Below are 23644 nucleotides of genomic sequence, written 5' to 3'. Positions count from 1 at the left end.
GTGAGCTCCCCCTCACTGGGCAGTCTCCAAGCATAGACTGGAGGACCATTGGCTGGGGATAATGCTGGGAGAAGTGCTTCTCATTCAGGAATGGGGTGGGCTGGATGGTCTTTGAGGAATCTCTCAGTCAGCCCTGACTGAGATTTCAGGACTCCAGGGAATCTCTGAAGACTATGAGAGCAGCTGTGAAAAGGTCAAGGAAGGAGACAGGGGACCAGTTGGTTGGGAGGCTCTCTGCATTATCTTCACCACAGAGGATTAGCTAGCCGCCTAACAACCAGAAATCTGAAAGAGAACACTTTGCCACCTCCCAGAGAAGGGAGCTAAGCAGGCCTGGGAAGGCTTCAGGAATTTGATCTGGGTCTTGAAGGACCAGTGCAACAAGGATCAACAGGGAAAAGATAAGGAAGATACACTGAGTGAGAGAAATGTCTTGAGCAGAAGGCTTTTGAGGGTTACCTATGAGATCAGCCTGCTTGGAGGGGAGGGAGGAAAAGCTTCAAAAGAAGGATCTCATCAAATAGAAACTTTCTCCAATGAGCCTGAGCACAGCCCTGGGGGAGCCCAGCCTTGGAGGCAGGAGAGGTGACTGGGAGTTACCCCTACCTCCAGGGATGGACCCCACCTGCAACCCCTTCACCAACAGCTCTCAGCCATGCCCTCCTGTCATGCCTGACAGGTTTCCAGAACAAGCAGACCTTAGGGGCCAAAGGGCACCTGCAGGCAGAAAGAGTTTTGGTACGACTCTCAATCACAGTGGTTGTTTTTGGCGGTGGGACCCAACTGACCGTCATCGGTAAGTAGCCTTTGTTCTCCCTGTCCCTCCTTTCTATCCAGGGTCTTGATGGGAAATAACACTCTTTCTCACTGGGTATCACCCACTTAACTGAGGGTCTCCCTAGGGTCAGGAGGCTGGAGGTGGGGACCAATGTGGTCCCACCTACAGCAGCCCATGGAGGGGACGATGACCCAGCAAGGAAGGGACTTAATCCCCAGGACACACTCTAAGAAAACCATTGTCCCCACATTGGAGACAAGGGAGAAGATTGGGGGGTAAGGCAGGACAGAACCCAGCAGAGGAATCAGACAAATAGCATTCCTTCCCCTCTCTAAACTCAGTCCCTTTACACTAGGAATCCATGAGGAGAACTGGGGCTCCCTCAGATGTGGGGACTTCAGGGTGCCAGTGAGGAACCAGAGGACACACAAGGGGTGGATGGTGGAGCCTGGACTGCTGGGCAGCCTGGGTGGGAAGCCCAAGTGAGGACTACCTGGGGGATTTGGGCAGGAGCAGTGACAGACCACGGGCAGCAGAAGCAAAAGCATTGGCTCCCTCACCAGCAGCTCTCTGGGACCTCTGGTCTTGGCCTCCTAAGGGAATGGGAGAGGGTGATGGGACAGACAATGGAGACCAAGTCAGACTTGACAAAAACGACAGTGGGGTAGAGGCAGAAAGAGGCAATGGAGGGGAGTTACTACAGCTCTGGACTTGGAATGAGGAAGACTGAGTTAGGAATTCTGCCTGTGGTTCATTGGGGGGTTGGAAGGAGGACACAAGTGGCATCACTATGTCGGGGTCAAGGTACAGTGTGTCTGACCGTGTCTGCTCAGACCAATAAGAACTAGGAAGGCTCGACCACAGGTTGGCACAAATACGCCATACGAACATGGGGAGTGGCGATGTCTCTCCATTTGTGCATCTGCCTTTGATACTTTGGTTCAGTGAATATGGGCAGGTTAATTAATCTCTCCAGACAGTAGTTCCCTCATCTATAAAATAAAGTGGTCCAACTCAATGATCTCACAGGCCCTTTGTAGCTCTACATCTCTGGCCCTAGTCATACCAGACTCCACAGACACTACCAGAAAAGTACAGGAACTGAGAGTGGGGAAATATGCTTTGGAGAGATGTACTGAGGCTCTCTTGAGCTCAGACATAACGGAAAGGCAGTGGAAAGGGTAGAATATGGTCAGGCAGAAGAGTTGCCTGGTTTCTAGAGTAGCCTCATGAAGTGTGAGGAATGGTCGAAATGAAGCATCCTGGTTGTCCAGGGGGTAGCCAGGGGAGCCTGGAGAGCGGGAGCCCTGGCTGGCCAGGGTAAGACTCAGAGAGAGTAAAAAAAGAATCTTAGCATGTCAGAAAGACCTGTACATGAGGAAGGGAGGGATCTTGGAATCATGGTGTCATCTGTGCTCCCCAAAACTTTTATTTGATTCATTGTCTCCTCCAGAGAGTCTCCCCAACATCAGACAACAGAGCATTGGAAAGCAATCAGGGTAAAGAGAAGAAGAGAGGGAGGGTGTAGACGCGAGAGAAGAGGGTGCACACCTCAGAAGTCCCAGGTTCCATGGGGTCAGGAACGATTAGAAATGGAAAAAACTATCAGCAGGAACAGGAGCATTGAACGGGGTTGTAAGTAGGAATGTTAATGTGCCTCCACTCTGTGTAAGACTGACTTCTTCCCCTCTCTGCCACACTGCCAGGTCAACCCGCAGTAGCCCCCACCGTTAATGCCTTTGCTCCATCCCAAGAAGAGCTAGCCACCAAGAAGGCCACCCTCGTGTGTCTGCTGAGTGGCTTCTACCCAAGAACAGTGGAGGTGGCATGGACCAAGGATGGCTCCCCCGTGTCCCAGGGTGTGGAGACCTCCCAGCCGTCCCGCCAGAGTGACAGCAAGTACTCAGCCAGCAGTTACCTCTCACTCTCTGCTGACCAGTGGCTGTCAGCCGACACCTTCACCTGCAAGGTTACCCACGATGGCAAGGTCATCCAGAAGGAGCTCTCCCCGGAGCCGGTGCACTTAGAGGCCCACATCTCTCCTGCACCCCCTCCCTCTCTCCCCACACAGGGGCTTCCCCAGCTCATCCTCCCCTCTCCTCGCTTTCAATAAACATCTTGTCCTTTCACATTCAGTTGCGGCTCCAGTCTTCTGTGTCTGATCTCCCCTCTCTTTGAATGTGGCTCACAAGATTTGGCCCCCGATAGCCCCCATGACAAAAAGGCAGTACAGGCCAAGCCCCTGGATGGATGGAACATGAAAGTCAATCACCCGAGAGTCCAAGGTCTGCAGTGGGTCCCATCATGCCCGTCACCCAAGGTGGGAAGGGAAACAAGGGATGAGGAAGGACGGTCCAAGGAGTAGCCCTACATCTAGGGAACAGGACAGAGGGATCAGAGTGCAGCCCAGGACCACTCCACTTCAGCTTCACCCACTGGGATGGACAAACCCCCTCCCATCCTGAGAACTCCAGAGCCCTAGAGGACAAACCAGAACACCCTCCTCCTGACACATCAGACGGCCACAGGGCAGGGAACACTGGCTCCATAGGAAGAGGATGTGGGTTCACATTGAGCCCTTGTCCTTACCACCTGGGAGACTTTAGCCAAGTCACAGCCTCCCCTGGAAGCAGTGCCCGCATCTGTAATGAAAGCAATTTAGACGAGGTACCTTCTCAGGTCCGTTCTAGCTCTACAGCTGGACCTGCAGTCAGGAAGGCTTCCAGCCTCAGACACTTACTAGCTGTTTGACCCTGGCTAAGTCACTTAACCACTCAGCCTCATTTTGCTCATACCAAATAGGTAAAATCATAGCACCTCCCATTCGCAGTTATTGTGAGGATTTAACAAGGTAATGCTTCTAAAGTGCTTAGCACAGAGCCTGGCACATAGTAGGCAGTCTAGAAATCTTAGCTGCTATCATTAGCATTAGCATCAGAATTACGAAGCCAAGAAACAGGACTCTGAAAACACAGATTCCTGCACTTAGTGACTGAAAACTTGGGTTCACATGCTGGCCCTGGCACCCAACTGGCCACCTTGCCTTGGCCTAGGCTTTGCCTCTGCACGTGCCTCAGCTTCCTCAACTGCAAAGATGACAAATTGGACCAGACGATGTACAAGGACTCTTCTAGGGCTATAGCCTATGGTAACAATAATTACACTTGGGTTGTTCCAGATCTTTCCCTTGCTCAGGGGAAAGAAATCCCCAAGTGGACACTACCTCCTCCAGTTGGAGGTCAGCACTTCCATCGACCATAGTCTTGCTTGGGACACTGAACAATTCCTGACTGGCCCATGGTCACAATGAGGCTGTGTCTGAGGCAGGGCTTAAACTCATGTTTTCATGACTGCAAGAGTGACCCCCAGGCGTACCAACAATAACAGATGAGGATAGGGAGGGACCTCAGGGCAATTGGAGCAGAAGTGAGCAGACATGCCTACGCATTGGAGGAGGTGGGAATCTTAGAAGCCAGGACAATGAAGGGTGATGCAATGGGATTTGGGCTACTTGGGATTCACAGGATATGAGTTCCAACTCTATCACTCTCAGTCCTAACCAGCTGACCCACGGCAAGGCACTTCGCTTCACGAACCTCAGTTTCCTAATCTGTAAGGGAAAGAAGATGGTTGGAGTACGTGGTCTCTGTTGTTCTTTATGTCCATCACTGATGCTTTCATCCTTTGATATGAGTTGGGGTCACTAATCCAAGGACATAGAAGACATGCCCTCTATCCAGGTACGAGGAGTAAGTTCTGGGTAGGCTCAAGTATGGATGGCCCTAGGGACCCTTCTGTAAAGAATCTATGCACTCTTCACTAGTGTTAAGGGGACAGGCATGTAGACTTTTAGGGGAACAAGGCACTGGGCACAGAGTTGGCCAGGAAGAAGTCCTCTAGGACCACACATTTTGAGGTGGGAGGAATGTACCTTTAAGGGCACCTACTCCAATCCCTTCCTTAATGGGGTATCTCTTTCTGTCTCTGCCTCTGTCTGTTTCTGTCTCTCTCTATCTTTCTCTCTGTCTCTGTGTCTCTGTCTCTATTTCTGTCTCTCTGTGTTCCTGTCTATGTCTTTTTGTGTCTGTGTCTCTCTACTACTCTCTTAGCCTGAGGTCTCCATTCATAATATAGATATGGAAGTTGGGGTCCTTTGCTCTTCCTGGGGCCTACCTAACAGGAAGGATTGACCTGGTTACTGTCCAAAGAAGATGCCGGTCTAGAGTATCAGATGAAGTAAACAGACAAAACAGGGTGAGGAGGATTCAGGGGGCACGCCACACCCAGAGCATGCTGTCCAGAGCATGAGAAGGGTCGATCCCACTGTCCTCTGTTTGGTTCACATGCCATCTCAAGTCCATGAGGGCCACTTCTGGACACCGTAATTTGGGAAGGACATTGGCAAAATAGAGGCTGATTTTAAAAAAGGGGGACCTGGCTGGTGGAGGAGTGGGAGGTGGGGCCTTACAGAATCACTTAAAGAAACTCAGCCTCTACTGGCTAAAGAGGACAAACCTAGGATCAGGGAAAGGGACACCAAAGCTTTCTTCAACTATCTCAATGGCTATCACAGGATGAAAGAAGGAGGCTGGTTCTGCCGGGCTCCACAGCCCAGCATTAGAAGAGCAGAGCATGGAGGCTCATTGTGAGGGAAATTAGTGAACATCTGGAGCTCTCCATGGTGGCACAACCTTCCTTGGAGATTAGCCTGCAGAGCTCAGTGCACCTTTCATCAGGCAGGAAGGCAGTGGTGAGAATTCTCCACCAAGAATCCTCTGGATGAGAAACCTCTGAGGGCTCTTCAGAACTGAGAATCTGCACGTCTAAAGCTGAGAGAAGGAATGAGGGCCAGAGAGATCTGGGAGCCCTCCCTGAGGTTCAATTTCACCTTCTATGCTGTTGGTCACTTGTGTCCACATCTTCATGACCCCGTGGACGATAACCCACCAGAGCCTTATGTCTTCCACTTTCTCCCCAAGTTTGTCCAAGCTCCTCTTCATTGCTCCCATAACACCATCTATCCATCTCATTCTCTGTCATCCCCTTCTCCTTTTGCCTTCCATCTTGCCCTGTATCAAGGACTTATCCAAAAAATCCTGTCTTCTCATTATCTGCCCAAATTATTTCAGCCTCAGGTTCAGTTATCCACCTCCCAATGAATACACTGGATTTATTTCTTTATGTATTGACTGATTGATCTCCTTCCTTTCCAAGAGACTCTCAAAACTCTTCTGCAACACTGCAATTCACAACTACAATTCTGCAGCGCTCAGCTTTCCTTGTGGTCTGGTTCTTAGAGCCACACGTTGTAACTGGAAAATCCATACCTTTTGCCACACAAACCTTTGACCCCAAGATGGCACCACTGCTTTTTAGTCTGCTGTCTAGATTTGCCATAACTTCTCTTCCAAGGAGCAAGCATCTTTGGATTTCATTTTGCAGACCCCATCTACAGTGACCCTGACCTCCAAGAGCATAAAATCGGACACTGCTTCCATTCTGCTCCCTCGATCCACCAGCAAGTGATGGGACCAGTTGCCATGGCCATATTTTTTTTGAAGTTCAGCTTTAAGCCAGCCTTTCCACTTGCCTCTTTCACTCTCATCAGGAAGTTTCTTTATCCTGCTTCACTTTCTGCCATCAGGCTGGTATCAACTGAAAATCTGAGATCGTTATTTCTCCTGGCAACCTTCATTCCAGATTTTGACTCCTCCAGCCTGGCATTTCTCATGATATACTGTGCAAGGAACTTGAATAAATAAGCTGACAACATGCAGCCTTGTCATGCTCCTTTTCACTCTTAAACCAATCACTTGTTCCACATTCAGTTATAATTGCTTCCTCACCAACATGCAGGTTCCCCGGGAGACAAGTCAGGTGATGTGCTACTCTCATCTCTTTGAGGATTTGACACATATTATTGTGATCCACAGTCAAAGACTTCACTTCAGTCAACTAAGAAATAAATGTTTTTTCTCCAATACTCTTACTTTCTCCACAATCCAACAAATTTTGGCACTTCAGCCTCTACTTCTCCCACTCTTCAAAAACTAGCCTGCTCTTCTGGTAATTCTCAGTTGACATATTGCTGAAGTCCAGCTTGGCAGAATATTGAGCATGACCTTGCTGGCCCGTGAAATGAGCCCAATCATTCAGTAATGTGAACATTCTTTGGCACTGCCCCTCATTACCACTAAGACGTAACCACATCTTTCCAACCCAGTCTACAGGGTAGAGTTTTCCAGATGTGTTGGCTTAGTGAGTGCAGCACTTTAACAGCCTCATCATTCAGGGTTTTTAATAGCTCAGCTGGGATTCCATCACCTCCACTGGCCTCATGGTGAGCAGTGCTTCCCAAGGCCCACTTCACTGACTGCTCCAGGATGTCTAGCTCCAGGCAGTGAACACACCATCACGGTTATCAGCGATGTTAAGAGCTTTCTTGCCTTCTTCTTCTGTATCTTCTGTATCGGCCAGGTCTCCTCAATGTCTTCTGTTTCTCTTAGGTGCCCACTATCTCTGCTTTTCTCTTGCCCTCTCCTCATCTCCACAGCAGGCATTAGAATCCTCAGGTGCACTACCTGCCAGGGCTGTTGGGAGGGAAGAGCTTTGCAGACAGTTAAGATGAGCTCCATCCTGACAAGCATTTGCTGAGTGCTTAGCACGATGCCTAGCACATGGTAGGCACTTAATAAATGGTTCATGAGTGATTGCTATATTGATTGGGTGAATTCTGAGGCCTTGCTGCTGGCCATGGCTCACAAACAAGAGGGCCATGGGGCTCAAGCTTCTGACTGACTCTTTATTCCCGTCGGGGATGCCCACATTAGAGGTAGGAAAGCCCTCCAAAACAAAAGCTGGTCTCAGACCCAGCCTTCAGGACTGGTAAGTGGCTTTCCCTGCCTCACTTAAGCAGCCCTGACACCCTCCCACGTAAGGACCACACCAACACTCAAGGAAAGGGTGAGCCAGGGATTGCTCTATCTTAGGGGCAGGGAGGGACAAGGCCCCATTCAAGTCCCTCTTCTCCCAAGAATTCTAGAAAACTCTGCATCTGGATCAGGGAGTCAATCCCACCAGTGGCCCAGAGGATATGGCCCCACATCGTTTGTGATAGGGAAGGAGAAGAGGGGAAAAGGGATGCCTTTACAACCCATGGGGCTCTGAACTTTAGTCTCCTCTGCCTCTAGCCCTCTACACCAGGTTTCTCAGCCCTCAGGAAATATGGGTCCCAAGAGCTGGCAGCAAGAATTCAGTGCTATATATTCAGTGCTTTGAGATCCTAAGGAGACAGGCTGCAGGGGGTGATCTGGGAAAAGGACCTAAAAGCCCAGCTCTCCATGGTGCTCCTTACTAATGCTCATGGAATTCCTGTATAAGACCCTGCAGCAGGAACTCAAGTCTTCTCAGATGATGGATTTTCTCTCAACTCTTCACTGTGGGCCAAATGTTCACTGGGATAGGAATTGAGGACACCTGGCCCAGCTCTCTGGTGAAGGAAGGGCCTCTACTCTGTGGTGCACCAGGTGGAGGGGCCAGTGTTCCTCTCTCACAGCTGCACAGAGAGGAAGGGAAGGGGGTTGGCTCTGAGACAAATCACTGGGAGGTTTCTTGCGGGTCTCTGTCACAGTGTTGGGTGTTCGGCAGACAGACCAAGGTGACCGTCCTTGGTGAGTCACTGCTTTTTGCTCTCCCTTCCTGGGATGCTGGGGCTCTGGGAAAATCTCTCCTCACTTCCTCTGCTTGCTGGGAGCTCCTAATTGGGGTCCCCCTTGCCAGCTCCTGCTACACATTCACCATCTCTCCAGCTGCCTGACCTCTGCCCTTGCTATCCTCTTCTTTGGAGAGCACTCTTCTCAGAGTGCTACACCAGGGGCTTGCATGGTCTATGGAAGTAGCCTGGACTCTTTCCCAGCCTAGCTCTCTCTCACTCCCCTCTTTGGGTTTAATGAACAACCTTAGGGAATATGGACACCTCACATTTCAGGATTGGGCAGGGCTGAAGGGACCACTGAGGCAGGAAACAGTGGACCTGCAGGATGATGGCCAAATCTGGGCTTCTTCTAGGGAATTGGTAGTTCCTTCAGGAGGAGCTGGGAGGGGGCAGTGAGATTTGCTGGTCAGAAGGGTGACCTCAACCTCTTAGGCCTTCCCGGGACCCTTCAGGGGAAAAAAGGAGGGGTCATCCCAGAAGACGAGGGATCTGGCCACACAGGAGAGCAGGGGTGGAGAACATAGACCAGGACAAATGGGGGGATCTTGGCCAAAGACACACTCCCTGGAAAAGATGGGAATAACAAAGATAGAAACTCTGAGCCAGACACTGCCCAGGACATGCTAACTCCACATCACACCAAATGCCCAGCATAGATGCCCCAACACACAAATACACACACACACACACACACACACACACACACACACACACACACACACACTTCTTCAGAGCAGACCAGTTGACCCCCAGGGACTGTCTCCACAACGGATAAATCTCCAAAGACAACCTGACTCCCCAGGACTCGGGCCCTGATTGCTCAATCCAAAGGGACTCCTCAGGAGAGACAGGCAGACCTCTCCATCCCCCAGGACAGAAAGAGAATAACGCTGGGGGGTGGGGAAGCAGGGCATTGGGGGAGGGTCCTGGCAATCCACTGGCATGTCCAGCAGGACACTCTAGGGTCTACTTGGACAGTGTGTAAGAGGAAGCCTGAGCAGAATCAGGCTTCTCAGAGTAACGAAGGTCAGGCTGGGAAGGTGAGTTTAGCGATCAGGGTAACACACCTAACCAGCAGGTGAGGAAATGGAAGGCCATAGAGGAGAAAGGGGAACGCATAGTGCCCAGAAATTCAGGACAAAGGCAACACAACAAGCCAAGTCACATGAAAAATGAGCACATTTCTGGGGATCGGGAACAGGGGTTCAAATCTTAGCTCTACTTCTTACTATGGGTGGGACTTTTGGAAATTCATTTCCACTCTCGGGGATTCAGGTTCCTCATCTGTACAGTGGGTAGAGCAGTAGGAGAAAAGAGCCTTCTAATCTCCTGTTCCAGGGCTAGCTCCTTCCAACAGAACATTCCAGACCCAAGGCTCTGGTAGAATCTGGATGGCACACACAGGTCTGGGGCCCAAGGTTCTCCCTCAGTCTCTGACCTCTTTGCTCTTCTCTGACTAATCTCTCCTCCTCTTTCATCACTCCACCTAGATCAGCCCACAGGCCCCCATTCAATGTCTTTCCTCCAACCCAAGAAGAGCTAGCCACCAATAGGGCCACCCTCGTGTGTCTGCTGAGTGGCTTCTACCCAAGAACAGTGGAGGTGGCTGGACCAAGGATGGCTCCCCGTATCTCAGGGTGTGGAGACCCCCGCCATTCCGCCAGAGTGACACAAGTACTCAGCCAGCAGTTACCTCTCACTCTCTGCTGACCAGTGGCTGTCAGCCACACCTTCACCTGCAAGGTCACGCAGGATGGCAAGGTCATCCAGAAGGAGATCTCCTCAAGCCAGAGCACCTAGATGCCCACAATCCTTCCTGCACCCCTCCCTCTATCCCCACACATGGGCTTCCCCAGCTCATCCTCCCCCTCCCTGCTTCCAATAAAGATCTTGTCCTTTATCATTCAATTTCCTCTCCAGACTTCTGTGACTGATCTCCCCTCCCTTGAGGGCAACTCACACTATTGGGTCCCTGACAACCTTCATGCCAAAAAGGCACCACAGGCTAAGCCCCTGGCTGGATGGGAGATGAAAGATCACTTCCAGCCCACAATTTGCTTTCTTGCCAGAGCCTGTCTCTCCCTTCTGAAACATGAGGGGTATCTGAAACTGGTTTTGGTCAAAGGGATGGCTCTCTGGGATGGAGGAAGAGGAGCAGGATGGGAACATAGGAGGTCAGTGGATGGAGCGCTATGCCTGCAGTCAGGGCGACCTGAGCTCACATCCAGCCTCAGAGGCTTCCTATCTGTGCCCCCTGAAGTGAGCAGGTCACTATTCCTCCTTCAGCCTCACTTTCCTTATCTGAAAATGGGGAGAATGATCCCATCTGCCTTCCTGCGTTGTTGGCAGTAAACAATTAGATAATATCTGTAAGGCACTTTGCAAAACTTAAACTGTTATATGAAGATTATTTTTATTATAATTTGTTTTTATTTTTACTAATAGCACCTATCTCCCAGAGCTATTGTGAAGATTAAATGATATGGCAAATGGAAAGTGCTTTGCAAACCCTAATGACGTACAGAAATCTGAGCTGCGTGGAGGACAGATTGCAGCGGGACAACACTGGAGGTGAGGAGACCCATGAGAATGCGACTGCCATGAGCCGGACCTGGGCTGCTGAGGGAGTGACCCAGGGCAAGAAAGTGTGAGTGGAAAAAAACAAGCCTATGTGAGGGAAGGTGTGAAGGCAGAGGTCAAGATCTGGAGGGGGGCTGAACAGGTGGGCAGAGTGACACTGAGCAGGAGGCCAAGATGGGACCTAGGCTGTGGACCTGGCTGATTGGAAGCATGGCCACTTACTTGGTAACATGCAGGAGATGAAGATGTGACCTTGACTGTGGACTTGGGAACAGGATTTTTCCTAACCTGAGAATGCTCAGAGCCCCACAAGGCTGGCCTAGAGGTGGGAATGCCACTAATCAAGAACTTAAAAGAATCAGTATCAGAGTGAGGAATGTTCCCTTAGCTGAAGTAAAAGCAAGGCTTGTATACTTAACTTACAAACATGTTATATACTAAACTCACCAGGAAGATGGATTACAAACAATCAGAAACCCCCGACCCCACAACACACTTTTGGGGGTCTTTAGGGGTCATGACCACCTCCCCTAAAGTACAGAACCAGAGGTCTGTGACGGGAACAGGTTGTACAGTCTTTGATTCGCTTCACTGAAGTTCAAGCGGATTGTGAGCATTGGCACAGCTTTGAGTGATCAGTTTACCCTGCATTATGAGCTCTGAACCTCTAGCCAGAGAGGCAGCTCTGGAGAAAATGAAATTATTGCTATATTCATTATATCCATATCTATATCTATATCTATATCTATATATCTATAGATACATAGATAGATAGATAGGTAGGTAGATAGATAGATAGATAGATATCATACTGATTAATGTGAATATTATAATTTCTTTTTCATTCCCTCCTTTCAGCCAAAAAGGTCACAACGACTCTTGAAGGCCAATGAGGAACATTCATTGGAAACATGATTCTAAAACATTTCTTGATTAAAGAAATTTGCTATGAAAGGAAAAAGAGGAACATAGTAACCATATATCAGGGGGGGAAATTCCCTTAATTCTGTTTGATTCCAGGCATGAGTCACATCTGACAGCCAATCGTATAGCTACAGAGTGTTAAAGCAAGGCACAGGATTAACCAGGTGGCAATTTTCCTTTTCCAGAAAGGAAATGACACAATGGGGAAATAAAGTCAGGAGGATTCAATCTAGGCTGTGTCCTAAGCTGTCCTCACAATGTTCCCCTACTCAGAACCCACCTTTGCTGTTTCAGACTGTCACACATGCCATTTTCCATTGTTGACTTTGTGACAATTCGTACAACTATTCCTGAAATCAAAGCTCAGAACAAATCACTGACCCAGGAATTTTTACCTTCAATAGCAAAATTTTCATTAATCACAATTGAAATTAAAACTCAAGGAGTTAGGTACAAAATTAAAGTGAAAGAAAAACAAACTGCTACTTCTATGAACATTAACAAATTCATGGGACAGTAGAAAGGACAAAAATACTATGATTCCTGGGGAAATCCCACAACCAATTGTAAGGGGTATGGTCACTAACCAGCCAGGAAAGGAAGCTGTATCACAAAAAGACAATGTGGCTTGCCCAAAGACCATGGCAGAGAAACTCGCTGCCTTTGGGGGGCAGGATGACTAAAGAGGCAGGGCAGGGGGGAACATGGGGAACTCTGACCCTGCTCTCAGGGCCAGGCCCTCTCAGGATTCTGCTCTGCCCTGAAGAGGCTGCAGGGTCACTTTCCTCTGCCCCTGACTGTCAGCCCCCATTTCAGGGGCCTAGTGATTAGCACCCCACTTCCATTTCACTTCACATTTGTTTTTACAAAGAGATATTTGCTTTGAAGCAATATCTAGAAACAAACACACAGACATTTGCTCAAGGCCCTGGTGGGGGGAGGTGGTGATGAGATATTGGGTTCAAAGTCTAGTTAGTACCTACATGGCTTTAGTCCTACTACATGAAAGTACCAAACCAGCATCGTCCTGACTTCCACAGGCTAGCTTCCCTGAACCCAAGCTCTCAAGCACTGAAGCTGAGCTGGCTAAATCCCATCTGGATTCCCGGAATTCCAGATACCTATAACTTAGCTGCTGGGTCAGATCAAACATGCCACTCCCTAACTCAGGTGTTTTTCTTGGAACCACACATCCTTGGACTGGGGACACAGAATGTGACCTTCTCCTGCATGGTGTCAATGAAAGAATCCTTCACCCTTAAACGCTAATATGATAAAAGCACCCACGATGCCTGAGTCAGGACAGCTTAACATCACCAACAGTTCTGGCTCCACAGGCAATGGGAAAAGGCTGCTCCCAAGCACATGATAGGTCAATGCAGAATGCCCATGCCTGCCCCAGTCCTCCCTTGTTCCCCAGTACAAGGAGAAGCATGGACAAATCCGAATACAGGTCCACGTCTCACTCTATGCCCCAACCTATCTTCCACACCCCTGACAAAGCTCTGTATCTTGTATATATCATCAACATAACCAGAACTGGCCTCTAACCTGTGGGCGGGGCAGAGCTGCACAAAGCTGGCTAGAGACAGGAGAGTCAGGACACAAACATAAATTTCATTAATTTCAGAGGGAGAAAAATGATGCTTGAAGGCAGCAAACCCCCCCTCCTAAGAAGAAGGGCTTATATATCTGGGGGAAAGGCGGAGTTTATATACATACAGCACTGGACCATGACATAATCATGGTCCTGAGTGGCTGCTCTTATGGCAAGTGCAGGCCTGCCGTTCCTGGTCCTGAAGGAACAGCTTCCATGTGGATTGTCTCAAGCCTTGGGGGTCATGATGACTCTGCGGGGTACAGGATCAGAGTTCTTTGACAGGAAGAGAACTGCAGGGAACACGGATTATGAACAGATCAGAGAAAGGTATGATAGGTGTTGATTCTCAGGTCCCCAGGAAATAGGGGGGAGCTAAAATCAGAAATCCTTCAGTGAACCCCTGGTGCTAGTAACAGTGATACAATTAGCTGGAGGTGAGATCATCCAGAGCTGCAAAGGATCATTGTAAGGCCAAGCTCAGGGCACAGCCTGCTTGCTGGGCTGTAACTCTGGGAAACAGAGTGTCTCCAAAATATTTTGACATCATCAACCTTCGAATGGGAGCTCCTTCAGCACAGGCACTGATTTCCCTCTTTCTTTGCATCCCCAGTGCTTAGCAAAGAGCCAGGCACATAGTATGTATAATACATGCTTGTTCACTGATTGATTCATCTTAGAAAACATTTCACAAAGTCTCTCCCTCTATTCTTATGGCCAAGATGAAGGGATTTGGGCTAGAGAGCAATGGAAGTGAGGGGATTTCAGACTGGGTGATGACCAGATACCTAGAATACCTAAGAACAGTTTGATGTCAACTTGGAAAGTAGATGTCAGTCCAGTGCCTCACGGGTCCCTGCTTTGGCTAACGATGAACATGGGACACTCAAAGAGATTCAGCAAGGCACAACACTGGGAGGAAAGGAAACCACTAGATGCTACACCTAGGATCCCAAATGATGTCAGAACTCTGCAACATTGAACCAAGGCCAAGAGAAAGAATTTTGTAGACAAAAGTACAAAACCTTACCCTTGAGGGGTAGGGGCAGGTTAACAGGTAGAAGACAGCATTTCAGTGGGGGGGAAGTCTGAGTTGCAGGAAACCAAGCTTGATACCAGTGAGCAGTGTGATGTGAGAGCCAAGAAAGCTCATGCAATCTTGGGCTTGCAGGAACGAAGACATTCTACTCTCTCAACCCATCAGACTCCAGAGGAAGGACCCTGTGCAATTCTGGGCACTACAGTGCAACAAGGACATCGCTAAGCTGGACACCGTCCAGAGCAGGGCAGCCAGCCAGGAGAAGGACCCCAATCCATGTCATTGGAGAACCACCTGGAGGACCTGGGGATACTTAGCCTAGAAAAAAAGACTCTCAGGGGGCACAGAGCTGGGATCAAACATCTGAAGGACCATCATGGGAGAGAGGGATTGGTCTTTTTCTCCTTGGTACCAGAGAGCAGAACCAGAATCACCCAAGCTGCAAAGGGGAAGATGCCAGCTCCTAATCATGAGAACTGTCCTAAAGCTGAATGGGCTGCCTTGAGAGGTAGTGAGCTCCCCCTCACTGGGCAGTCTCCAAGCATAGACTGGAGGACCATTGGCTGGGGATAATGCTGGGAGAAGTGCTTCTCATTCAGGAATGGGGTGGGCTGGATGGTCTTTGAGGAATCTCTCAGTCAGCCCTGACTGAGATTTCAGGACTCCAGGGAATCTCTGAAGACTATGAGAGCAGCTGTGAAAAGGTCAAGGAAGGAGACAGGGGACCAGTTGGTTGGGAGGCTCTCTGCATTATCTTCACCACAGAGGATTAGCTAGCCGCCTAACAACCAGAAATCTGAAAGAGAACACTTTGCCACCTCCCAGAGAAGGGAGCTAAGCAGGCCTGGGAAGGCTTCAGGAATTTGATCTGGGTCTTGAAGGACCAGTGCAACAAGGATCAACAGGGAAAAGATAAGGAAGATACACTGAGTGAGAGAAATGTCTTGAGCAGAAGGCTTTTGAGGGTTACCTATGAGATCAGCCTGCTTGGAGGGGGGAGGAAAAGCTTCAAAAGAAGGATCTCATCAAATAGAAACTTTCTCCAATGAGCCTGAGCACAGCCCTGGGGGAGCCCAGCCTTGGAGGCAGGAGAGGTGACTGGGAGTTACCCCTACCTCCAGGGATGGACCCCACCTGCAACCCCTTCACCAACAGCTCTCAGCCATGCCCTCCTGTCATGCCTGACAGGTTTCCAGAACAAGCAGACCTTAGGGGCCAAAGGGCACCTGCAGGCAGAAAGAGTTTTGGTACGACTCTCAATCACAGTGGTTTGTTTTTGGCGGTGGGACCCAACTGACCGTCATCGGTAAGTAGCCTTTGTTCTCCCTGTCCCTCCTTTCTATCCAGGGTCTTGATGGGAAATAACACTCTTTCTCACTGGGTATCACCCACTTAACTGAGGGTCTCCCTAGGGTCAGGAGGCTGGAGGTGGGGACCAATGTGGTCCCACCTACAGCAGCCCATGGAGGGGACGATGACCCAGCAAGGAAGGGACTTAATCCCCAGGACACACTCTAAGAAAACCATTGTCCCCACATTGGAGACAAGGGAGAAGATTGGGGGGTAAGGCAGGACAGAACCCAGCAGAGGAATCAGACAAATAGCATTCCTTCCCCTCTCTAAACTCAGTCCCTTTACACTAGGAATCCATGAGGAGAACTGGGGCTCCCTCAGATGTGGGGACTTCAGGGTGCCAGTGAGGAACCAGAGGACACACAAGGGGTGGATGGTGGAGCCTGGACTGCTGGGCAGCCTGGGTGGGAAGCCCAAGTGAGGACTACCTGGGGGATTTGGGCAGGAGCAGTGACAGACCACGGGCAGCAGAAGCAAAAAGCATTGGCTCCCTCACCAGCAGCTCTCTGGGACCTCTGGTCTTGGCCTCCTAAGGGAATGGGAGAGGGTGATGGGACAGACAATGGAGACCAAGTCAGGCTTGACAAAAACGACAGGGGGTAGAGGCAGAAAGAGGCAATGGAGGGGAGTTACTACAGCTCTGGACTTGGAATGAGGAAGACTGAGTTAGGAATTCTGCCTGTGGTTCATTGGGGTTGGAAGGAGGACACAAGTGGCATCACTATGTCGGGGTCAAGGTACAGTGTGTCTGACCGTGTCTGCTCAGACCAATAAGAACTAGGAAGGCTCGACCACAGGTTGGCACAAATACGCCATACGAACAACATGGAGTGGCGATGTCTCTCCATTTGTGCATCTGCCTTTGATACTTTGGTTCAGTGAATATGGGCAGGTTAATTAATCTCTCCAGACAGTAGTTCCCTCATCTATAAAATAAAGTGGTCCAACTCAATGATCTTACAGGCCCTTTGTAGCTCTACATCTCTGGCCCTAGTCATACCAGACTCCACAGACACTACCAGAAAAGTACAGGAACTGAGAGTGGGGAAATATGCTTTGGAGAGATGTACTGAGGCTCTCTTGAGCTCAGACATAACGGAAAGGCAGTGGAAAGGGTAGAATATGGTCAGGCAGAAGAGTTGCCTGGTTTCTAGAGTAGCCTCATGAAGTGTGAGGAATGGTCGAAATGAAGCATCCTGGCTGTCCAGGGGGTAGCCAGGGGAGCCTGGAGAGCGGGAGCCCTGGCTGGCCAGGGTAAGACTCAGAGAGAGTAAAAAAAGAATCTTAGCATGTCAGAAAGACCTGTACGTGAGGAAGGGAGGGATCTTGGAATCATGGTGTCATCTGTGCTCCCCAAAACTTTTATTTGATTCATTGTCTCCTCCAGAGAGTCTCCCCAACATCAGACAACAGAGCATTGGAAAGCAATCAGGGTAAAGAGAAGAAGAGAGGGAGGGTGTAGACGCGAGAGAAGAGGGTGCACACCTCAGAAGTCCCAGGTTCCATGGGGTCAGGAACGATTAGAAATGGAAAAAACTATCAGCAGGAACAGGAGCATTGAACGGGGTTGTAAGTAGGAATGTTAATGTGCCTCCACTCTGTGTAAGACTGACTTCTTCCCCTCTCTGCCACACTGCCAGGTCAACCCGCAGTAGCCCCCACCGTTAATGCCTTTGCTCCATCCCAAGAAGAGCTAGCCACCAAGAAGGCCACCCTCGTGTGTCTGCTGAGTGGCTTCTACCCAAGAACAGTGGAGGTGGCATGGACCAAGGATGGCTCCCCCGTGTCCCAGGGTGTGGAGACCTCCCAGCCGTCCCGCCAGAGTGACAGCAAGTACTCAGCCAGCAGTTACCTCTCACTCTCTGCTGACCAGTGGCTGTCAGCCGACACCTTCACCTGCAAGGTTACCCACGATGGCAAGGTCATCCAGAAGGAGCTCTCCCGGAGCCGGTGCACTTAGAGGCCCACATCTCTCCTGCACCCCTCCCTCTCTCCCCACACAGGGGCTTCCCCAGCTCATCCTCCCCTCTCCTCGCTTTCAATAAACATCTTGTCCTTTCACATTCAGTTGCGGCTCCAGTCTTCTGTGTCTGATCTCCCCTCTCTTTGAATGTGGCTCACAAGATTTGGCCCCCGATAGCCCCCATGACAAAAAGGCAGTACAGGCCAAGCCCCTGGATGGATGGAACATGAAAGTCAATCACCCGAGAGTCCAAGGTCTGCAGTGGGTCCCATCATGCCCGTCACCCAAGGTGGGAAGGGAAACAAGGGATGAGGAAGGACGGTCCAAGGAGTAGCCCTACATCTAGGGAACAGGACAGAGGGATCAGAGTGCAGCCCAGGACCACTCCACTTCAGCTTCACCCACTGGGATGGACAAACCCCTCCCATCCTGAGAACTCCAGAGCCCTAGAGGACAAACCAGAACACCCTCCTCCTGACACATCAGACGGCCACAGGGCAGGGAACACTGGCTCCATAGGAAGAGGATGTGGGTTCACATTGAGCCCTTGTCCTTACCACCTGGAGACTTTAGCCAAGTCACAGCCTCCCCTGGAAGCAGTGCCCGCATCTGTAATGAAGCAATTTAGACGAGGTACCTTCTCAGGTCCCTTCTAGCTCTACGGCTGGACCTGCAGTCAGGAAGGCTTCCAGCCTCAGACACTTACTAGCTGTTTGACCCTGGCTAAGTCACTTAACCACTCAGCCACATTTTGCTGAAATACCGAATAGGTAAAATCATAGCCCCTGCCTTCCACAACTGTTGTGAGGATTTAACGAGATAATGCTTCTAAAGTGCTTAGCACAGAGCCTGGCACATAGTAGGCAGTCTAGAAATCTTAGCTGTTATCACTACCATTATCATTATCATTATCATTACGAAGCCCACTGTCATCTGTTCGGTTCACATGCCATCTCAAGTCCCTGAGGTCCACTTCTAGATACCATAATTTGGGAAGGATATTGGCAAAATAGAGACTGATTTAAAAAGAAAAAGAGTTTCAAAGGAACAGGGACCTGGATGGTGAAGGAATGGAAGATGGGCCTTACCGAATCTTAAAGAAACTTGGCCCTGCTGGGTAAAGAGGACAAACCTAGGGTCAGGGTAAAGGACACTAGAACTCTCTTCAAGTATCTAAATGGCTATCAGAGTATGAAGGAATAAGCTGGTTCTGCCGGGCTCCAGAGCCCAGCATTAGAAGCAGCAGAGCAAGAAACAGATGGAGGCTCATTGTGAGGGAAATTAGTGAACATCTGGAGCTCTCCATGGTGGCACAACCTTCCTTGGAGATCAGCCTGCAAAGCTCAGTGCACCCTTCATCAGGCAGGAAGGCAGTGGTGAGAATTCTCCACCAAGAATCCTCTGGATGAGAAGCCTCTGAGGGCTCTTCAGAACTGAGAATCTGCAAGTCTAGAGCTCAGAGAAGGAATGAGGGCCAGAGAGATCTGGGAGCCCTCCCTGAGATTAAATTTCACCTTCTATGCTATTGGTCAGTTGTGTCCAAATCTTCATGATCCCATGGGCCATAACCTGCCAGAGCCTTCTGTCTTCCACTTTCTCCCCAAGTCTGTCCAAGCTTCCATAACACCATCTATCCATCTCATCTTCTGTCATCCCCTTCTCCTTTGCCTTTGATCTTACCCAATATCGGGGTCTTTTCCAATGAATCCTGTCTTCTCATTATCTGCCCAAATTACTTGAGCTTCAGTTTCAGTAATTCACCTTCCAAAGGATAGACCGAATCCATTTCTTATCAGTATTGACTAATTTTACCTGCTTTCTATCCAATTGACTCTCAAAATATTCTGCAACACTGTCATTCACAACTACAATTCTGCAGCACTCAGCTTTCCTTATGGTCCAGTTTTTATATATAAATGTTTTTCTCCAATGCTCTTACTTTCTCCACAATCCAACAAATTTTGGCACTTCAGCCTCTACTTCTCCCACTCTTCAAAAACTAGCCTGCTCTTCTGGTAATTCTCAGTTGACATATTGCTGAAGTCCAGCTTGGCAGAATCTAGAGCATGACCTTGCTGGCCCGTGAAATGAGCCCAATCATTCAGTAATGTGAACATTCTTTGACATTGCCTTTCATTACCAGTAAGACATAAATGCAACTTTCCAACCCAGTCTACAGGGTAGAGTTTTCCAGATGTGTTGGCTTAGTGAGTGCAGCACTTTAACAGTCTCATCATTTAGGATTTTTAATAGCTCAGCTGGGATTCCATGACCTTCACTGGCCTGATGGTGAGCAGTGCTTCCCAAGGCCCACTTCACTGACTGCTCCAGGATGTCTAGCTCCAGGCAGTGAACACACCATCATGGTTATCAGTGATGTTAAGAGCTTTTTTTGCTTTCTTCTTCTGTATCTTTTGTGTCTGCCAGCTCTCCTTTATGTCTTCTGCTTCTCTTAAGTCCCCACTATCTTTGCTTTTCTCTTGCCCTTGTCTGCACAGCAGGCACTAGAATCCTCAGGTGCCCTACCTGCCAGGGCTGTTGGGAGGGAAGGGCTTTGCAGACAGTTAAGATGAGCTCCATCCTGCCAAGCATTTGCTGAGTGCTTAGCACAATGCCTACCACATAGTAAGCACTCAACAGATGGTTAGTGACAGGGCAGGGATTCAGACTGAGATCTTGTGCCCATTCTACCAAATCAGCTACCTCTCCATCCTCTACTCAACCACACTCCATAATTCTCCATTGCTTCCAGGACCAGGTGGGAAAGCCTGGCTTCCCCAGTCCCACTCAGGCTCCTGCCTCCTCCACTGTCCTCAGTCTCCAGCACTTCCCTGTCCCTCCTACAATCTGGATGCTCCTCCCACCTTGGCTCTGGCTTGGTCCCTTCTCTCCTCTCCTTCCAGCAGCATCTTATCCATTCTCAATCTCTAATCAGTCCTGACTCTTCCAAGGAGCCTTCAGTAACTACCATAGCACCCAGACCATCCCAGAGGTCACTTATTTCCCATCTCTGCCTCCCTCTTGGGATTTGCTCACTAAATCTCATACATTCAGAATATCTCCTCAACCGTCTCCTCCCAGAGGGCTTGAGAAACTATCCTGCTGTGTAGGTCTTGTCTCACCTTGCCTAAATAGACCATCGCCCCCCAGGGACCAGAATGCTGCTTTCTCCTTCTTCTCCCTACCTTCTCCAGCTTGGGCTCAGATCCCACCTCTCCCATTAACTAGCTGTGTGACCTTAGACCTGTCTCCTAACTTGTCTTAGGCTTAGGTGCTTCATCTGCAAGAGGGGAGGGAGTGAAAAAGCTCTTCATCTCAATGTCCCTCTGGCATTGTGAGGATCAGATAAGATCATGGAAGGAAAAGGTAGTGGGGAAACCCTGAGAAGATCAGCTCCAACTTTGAATGGTCCTGAGAGCTGGGCTGGGGGCCCATCATCAATCCCAAGGTGCCTCAATGAATATTTCCAATCTGGATTCAGAGGCTGGTCACAGCCTTCCAGGGCAGAGCCAGCTCCCTGGACATAGGCTTCCTCTGAATTCTCAGTTTCCCAGCCCTCTTCCCGGGGGGGGGGTGATGGGGGTGAGGGGGAGGGAGGTCAGGCGAGCATGGAGGAGCATCTGCCCCTGCTCTCTGAAGAGAGGGGAACATGGGAGGGCAGTTTTCCCCTGAGGAGACCTGAGAGTTCCTGGGCCATGGTGCCTGGGGCCACGTCACTGGGGGTTTATACACAGGTCTGTGTCACCGTGGGCTATGTTTGGCGGAGGGACCCAGCTGACGGTTCTTGGTGAGTCGCCCTTCTTTTCACCTCTCTTTCTGTGCTAATAAGGGCTCTGGGAAATTTGCTAGAGATTTTTTGGGGCTTTATTCTGGGTACTGACTGAGGTCAAACATCCCAGCTCCAACCAGAGGTTTGTGGTTTACTGGGATCTCCAACCACTGCCCTTCCTATCTCCTCTCCCCTCCTTTTTTCCCAAGGCTCTGACAAAGCCTTCCATTCATCTCCTTGCTACGGGGACTTGGCTGGCCCATGGCTGTGACCATCACCTCTCAGCCTGGCTCAGTCTCCTGCTATCCTTTGGGAGCCCTGACCATCTTTGGGGAATGGAGGAAATGATTGGTCTGGAATGGGATTGGGACTAAGGGGAAACTGAGGCTGGGCACAGGGAGGATCATCTGGGGAAAGAAGGTCCAATCTGCCCTTCTGCCAGGCAATGGGGACTCATGGGAAGGGACTGAGGGGTCAGAGAGCTGTGCTGCAGAGGGCCACCTTCCGCTCTGAGCCCAACCACAGGCACTCCAGGAAACACAGGGGAAGGTCAGCCATTGTGATCTGGGGGTGGACGGCCACACAAGAGAGCAGAGATGTGGAGCAAGGACAAGAGTCAGCCTGTCAGCAAATGAGAGACAGCTCATGGAGATGAGCACCAGGAAGGCAAACAGATGCTCTGGGCCAGAGACACTGCCAAGAACCCAATTACTGCCCACACCAGACCAAATGCCCCGCACAGACAGACTCGGTCTCAGAGCAGACCACACATTGCCAAAATTGGACTGACCATTAAGGACAAGCAGATCTGCAGCAAAAACTGACAGCTACAGGCAGAAAGACTGCTCTGCAGATAGGCAGAAACCCCAGCACTGAAGGACTCCAAAGGAAAGACATTGTCACTAGGACAGCACCAGGGATGGTGGTTGGGAATCCCCCAGGAATCCTCAGCTTGACCCTCCAGGCTGGGCTTGAATAATGATGCGCAGGAAGGCTAAGAAGCCCCAGGCTCCAGAAGCACATGAGGTCAGGGCTAGAAAGGGAGCTCAGAGATCAGACCTTTCAACCCACCCACTGAGCAACTGAGGAAACTCAAGCCCAGAGCAGGGAAGAGTCTTGCCCAGCTGTGTACATAGAGCAAGGGCCAGGGGCAGCAGGAAAGCCCAGGACTGGGCAGGGTCAGAGGACGTGGGTTGGAATAATAGTTCAGTCTCTTACTAGCTGTTAACATTGGGCAAGTCACTTCCACTCTCTGGGATTAAATGGGCTCTGGTGTCTCTTCTACCTGGAACTCTCCAAGGCTCTGATTCAGGGCTAGCTCCTACTCATCACTCTGACTTCCCAGGCCCTGGTAGAATCTGGACTGAACATACAGGTCTGGAGGCCCCAAGGTTGTCCCTCAGGCTCTGACACTTTGCTCTTCTCTGACTAACCTCTCCTCCTCTTTCAACACACCTCCCAGGTCAGCCCACGGCGGCCCCCACCATTAATGCCTTTGCTCCATCCCAAGAAGAGCTAGCCACCAATAAGACCTCCCTCGTGTGTCTACTGAGTGGCTTCTACCCAAGAACAGTGGAGGTGGGCTGGAACAAGGATGGCTCCTCCGTGTCCCAGGGTGTGGAAACCTCCCAGCCATCCCGCCAGAGTGACTAGTACTCAGCCAGAAGTTACCTCTCACTCTCTGCTGATCAGTGGCTGTCAGCCAACACCTTCACCTGCAAGGTCGCCCACAAATGCCAAGGTCATCCAGAGGGAGCTCTCGCGCAACCAGTGCACTTAGAGGCCCACATCTCTCCTGCACCCCTCCCTCTATCCCCACACATGGGATTCCCCAGCTCATTCCCCCTCCTGCTTCCAATAAAGATCTTTCTTTATCATTCAATTTCCTCTCCAGCTTCTGTGTCTGATCTCCCCTCCCTTCAGTGCA

General features: G+C 50.1%; 2 long non-coding RNA genes, 1 pseudogene and 1 gene segment (V, D, J or C); all 4 read left to right on the top strand.

The window, feature by feature from the left end:
• The first annotated feature begins 546 nt into the window (after window positions 1-546).
• Window positions 547-2913, top strand: LOC110204140 (immunoglobulin lambda-1 light chain pseudogene; annotated as a pseudogene). Its single transcript, XR_013484320.1, has 2 exons — window positions 547-796; window positions 2485-2913. The product of XR_013484320.1 is annotated as an immunoglobulin lambda-1 light chain pseudogene (transcript).
• Window positions 2914-8341: 5428 nt separating this feature from the next.
• LOC144455613 (uncharacterized) lies at window positions 8342-15682 on the top strand. Its single transcript, XR_013484335.1, has 4 exons — window positions 8342-8448; window positions 10938-11139; window positions 11931-13923; window positions 14765-15682. It is a non-coding gene; the product is annotated as an uncharacterized LOC144455613 (long non-coding RNA).
• A 73-nt stretch (window positions 15683-15755) lies between these two features.
• Window positions 15756-18052, top strand: LOC110204139 (Ig lambda chain C region-like). The segment is given in 3 exon segments: window positions 15756-15806; window positions 15845-15938; window positions 17626-18052. Coding segments are annotated over 3 exon segments (465 nt in total).
• Window positions 18053-21557: 3505 nt separating this feature from the next.
• Window positions 21558-23429, top strand: LOC110204138 (uncharacterized). The gene is made up of 2 exons (XR_013484332.1): window positions 21558-21735; window positions 23180-23429. It is a non-coding gene; the product is annotated as an uncharacterized LOC110204138 (long non-coding RNA).
• Window positions 23430-23644: the final 215 nt, after the last annotated feature.

The sequence above is a fragment of the Phascolarctos cinereus genome, unplaced genomic scaffold, assembly GCF_003287225.1.
Source record: "Phascolarctos cinereus isolate Bilbo 61053 unplaced genomic scaffold, phaCin_HiC Scaffold_117;HRSCAF=668, whole genome shotgun sequence".
NCBI lineage: Eukaryota > Metazoa > Chordata > Mammalia > Diprotodontia > Phascolarctidae > Phascolarctos > Phascolarctos cinereus.
The sequence above is the reverse complement of the archived record's forward strand: the minus strand, read 5'-3'. Positions and strand labels throughout refer to the sequence as shown.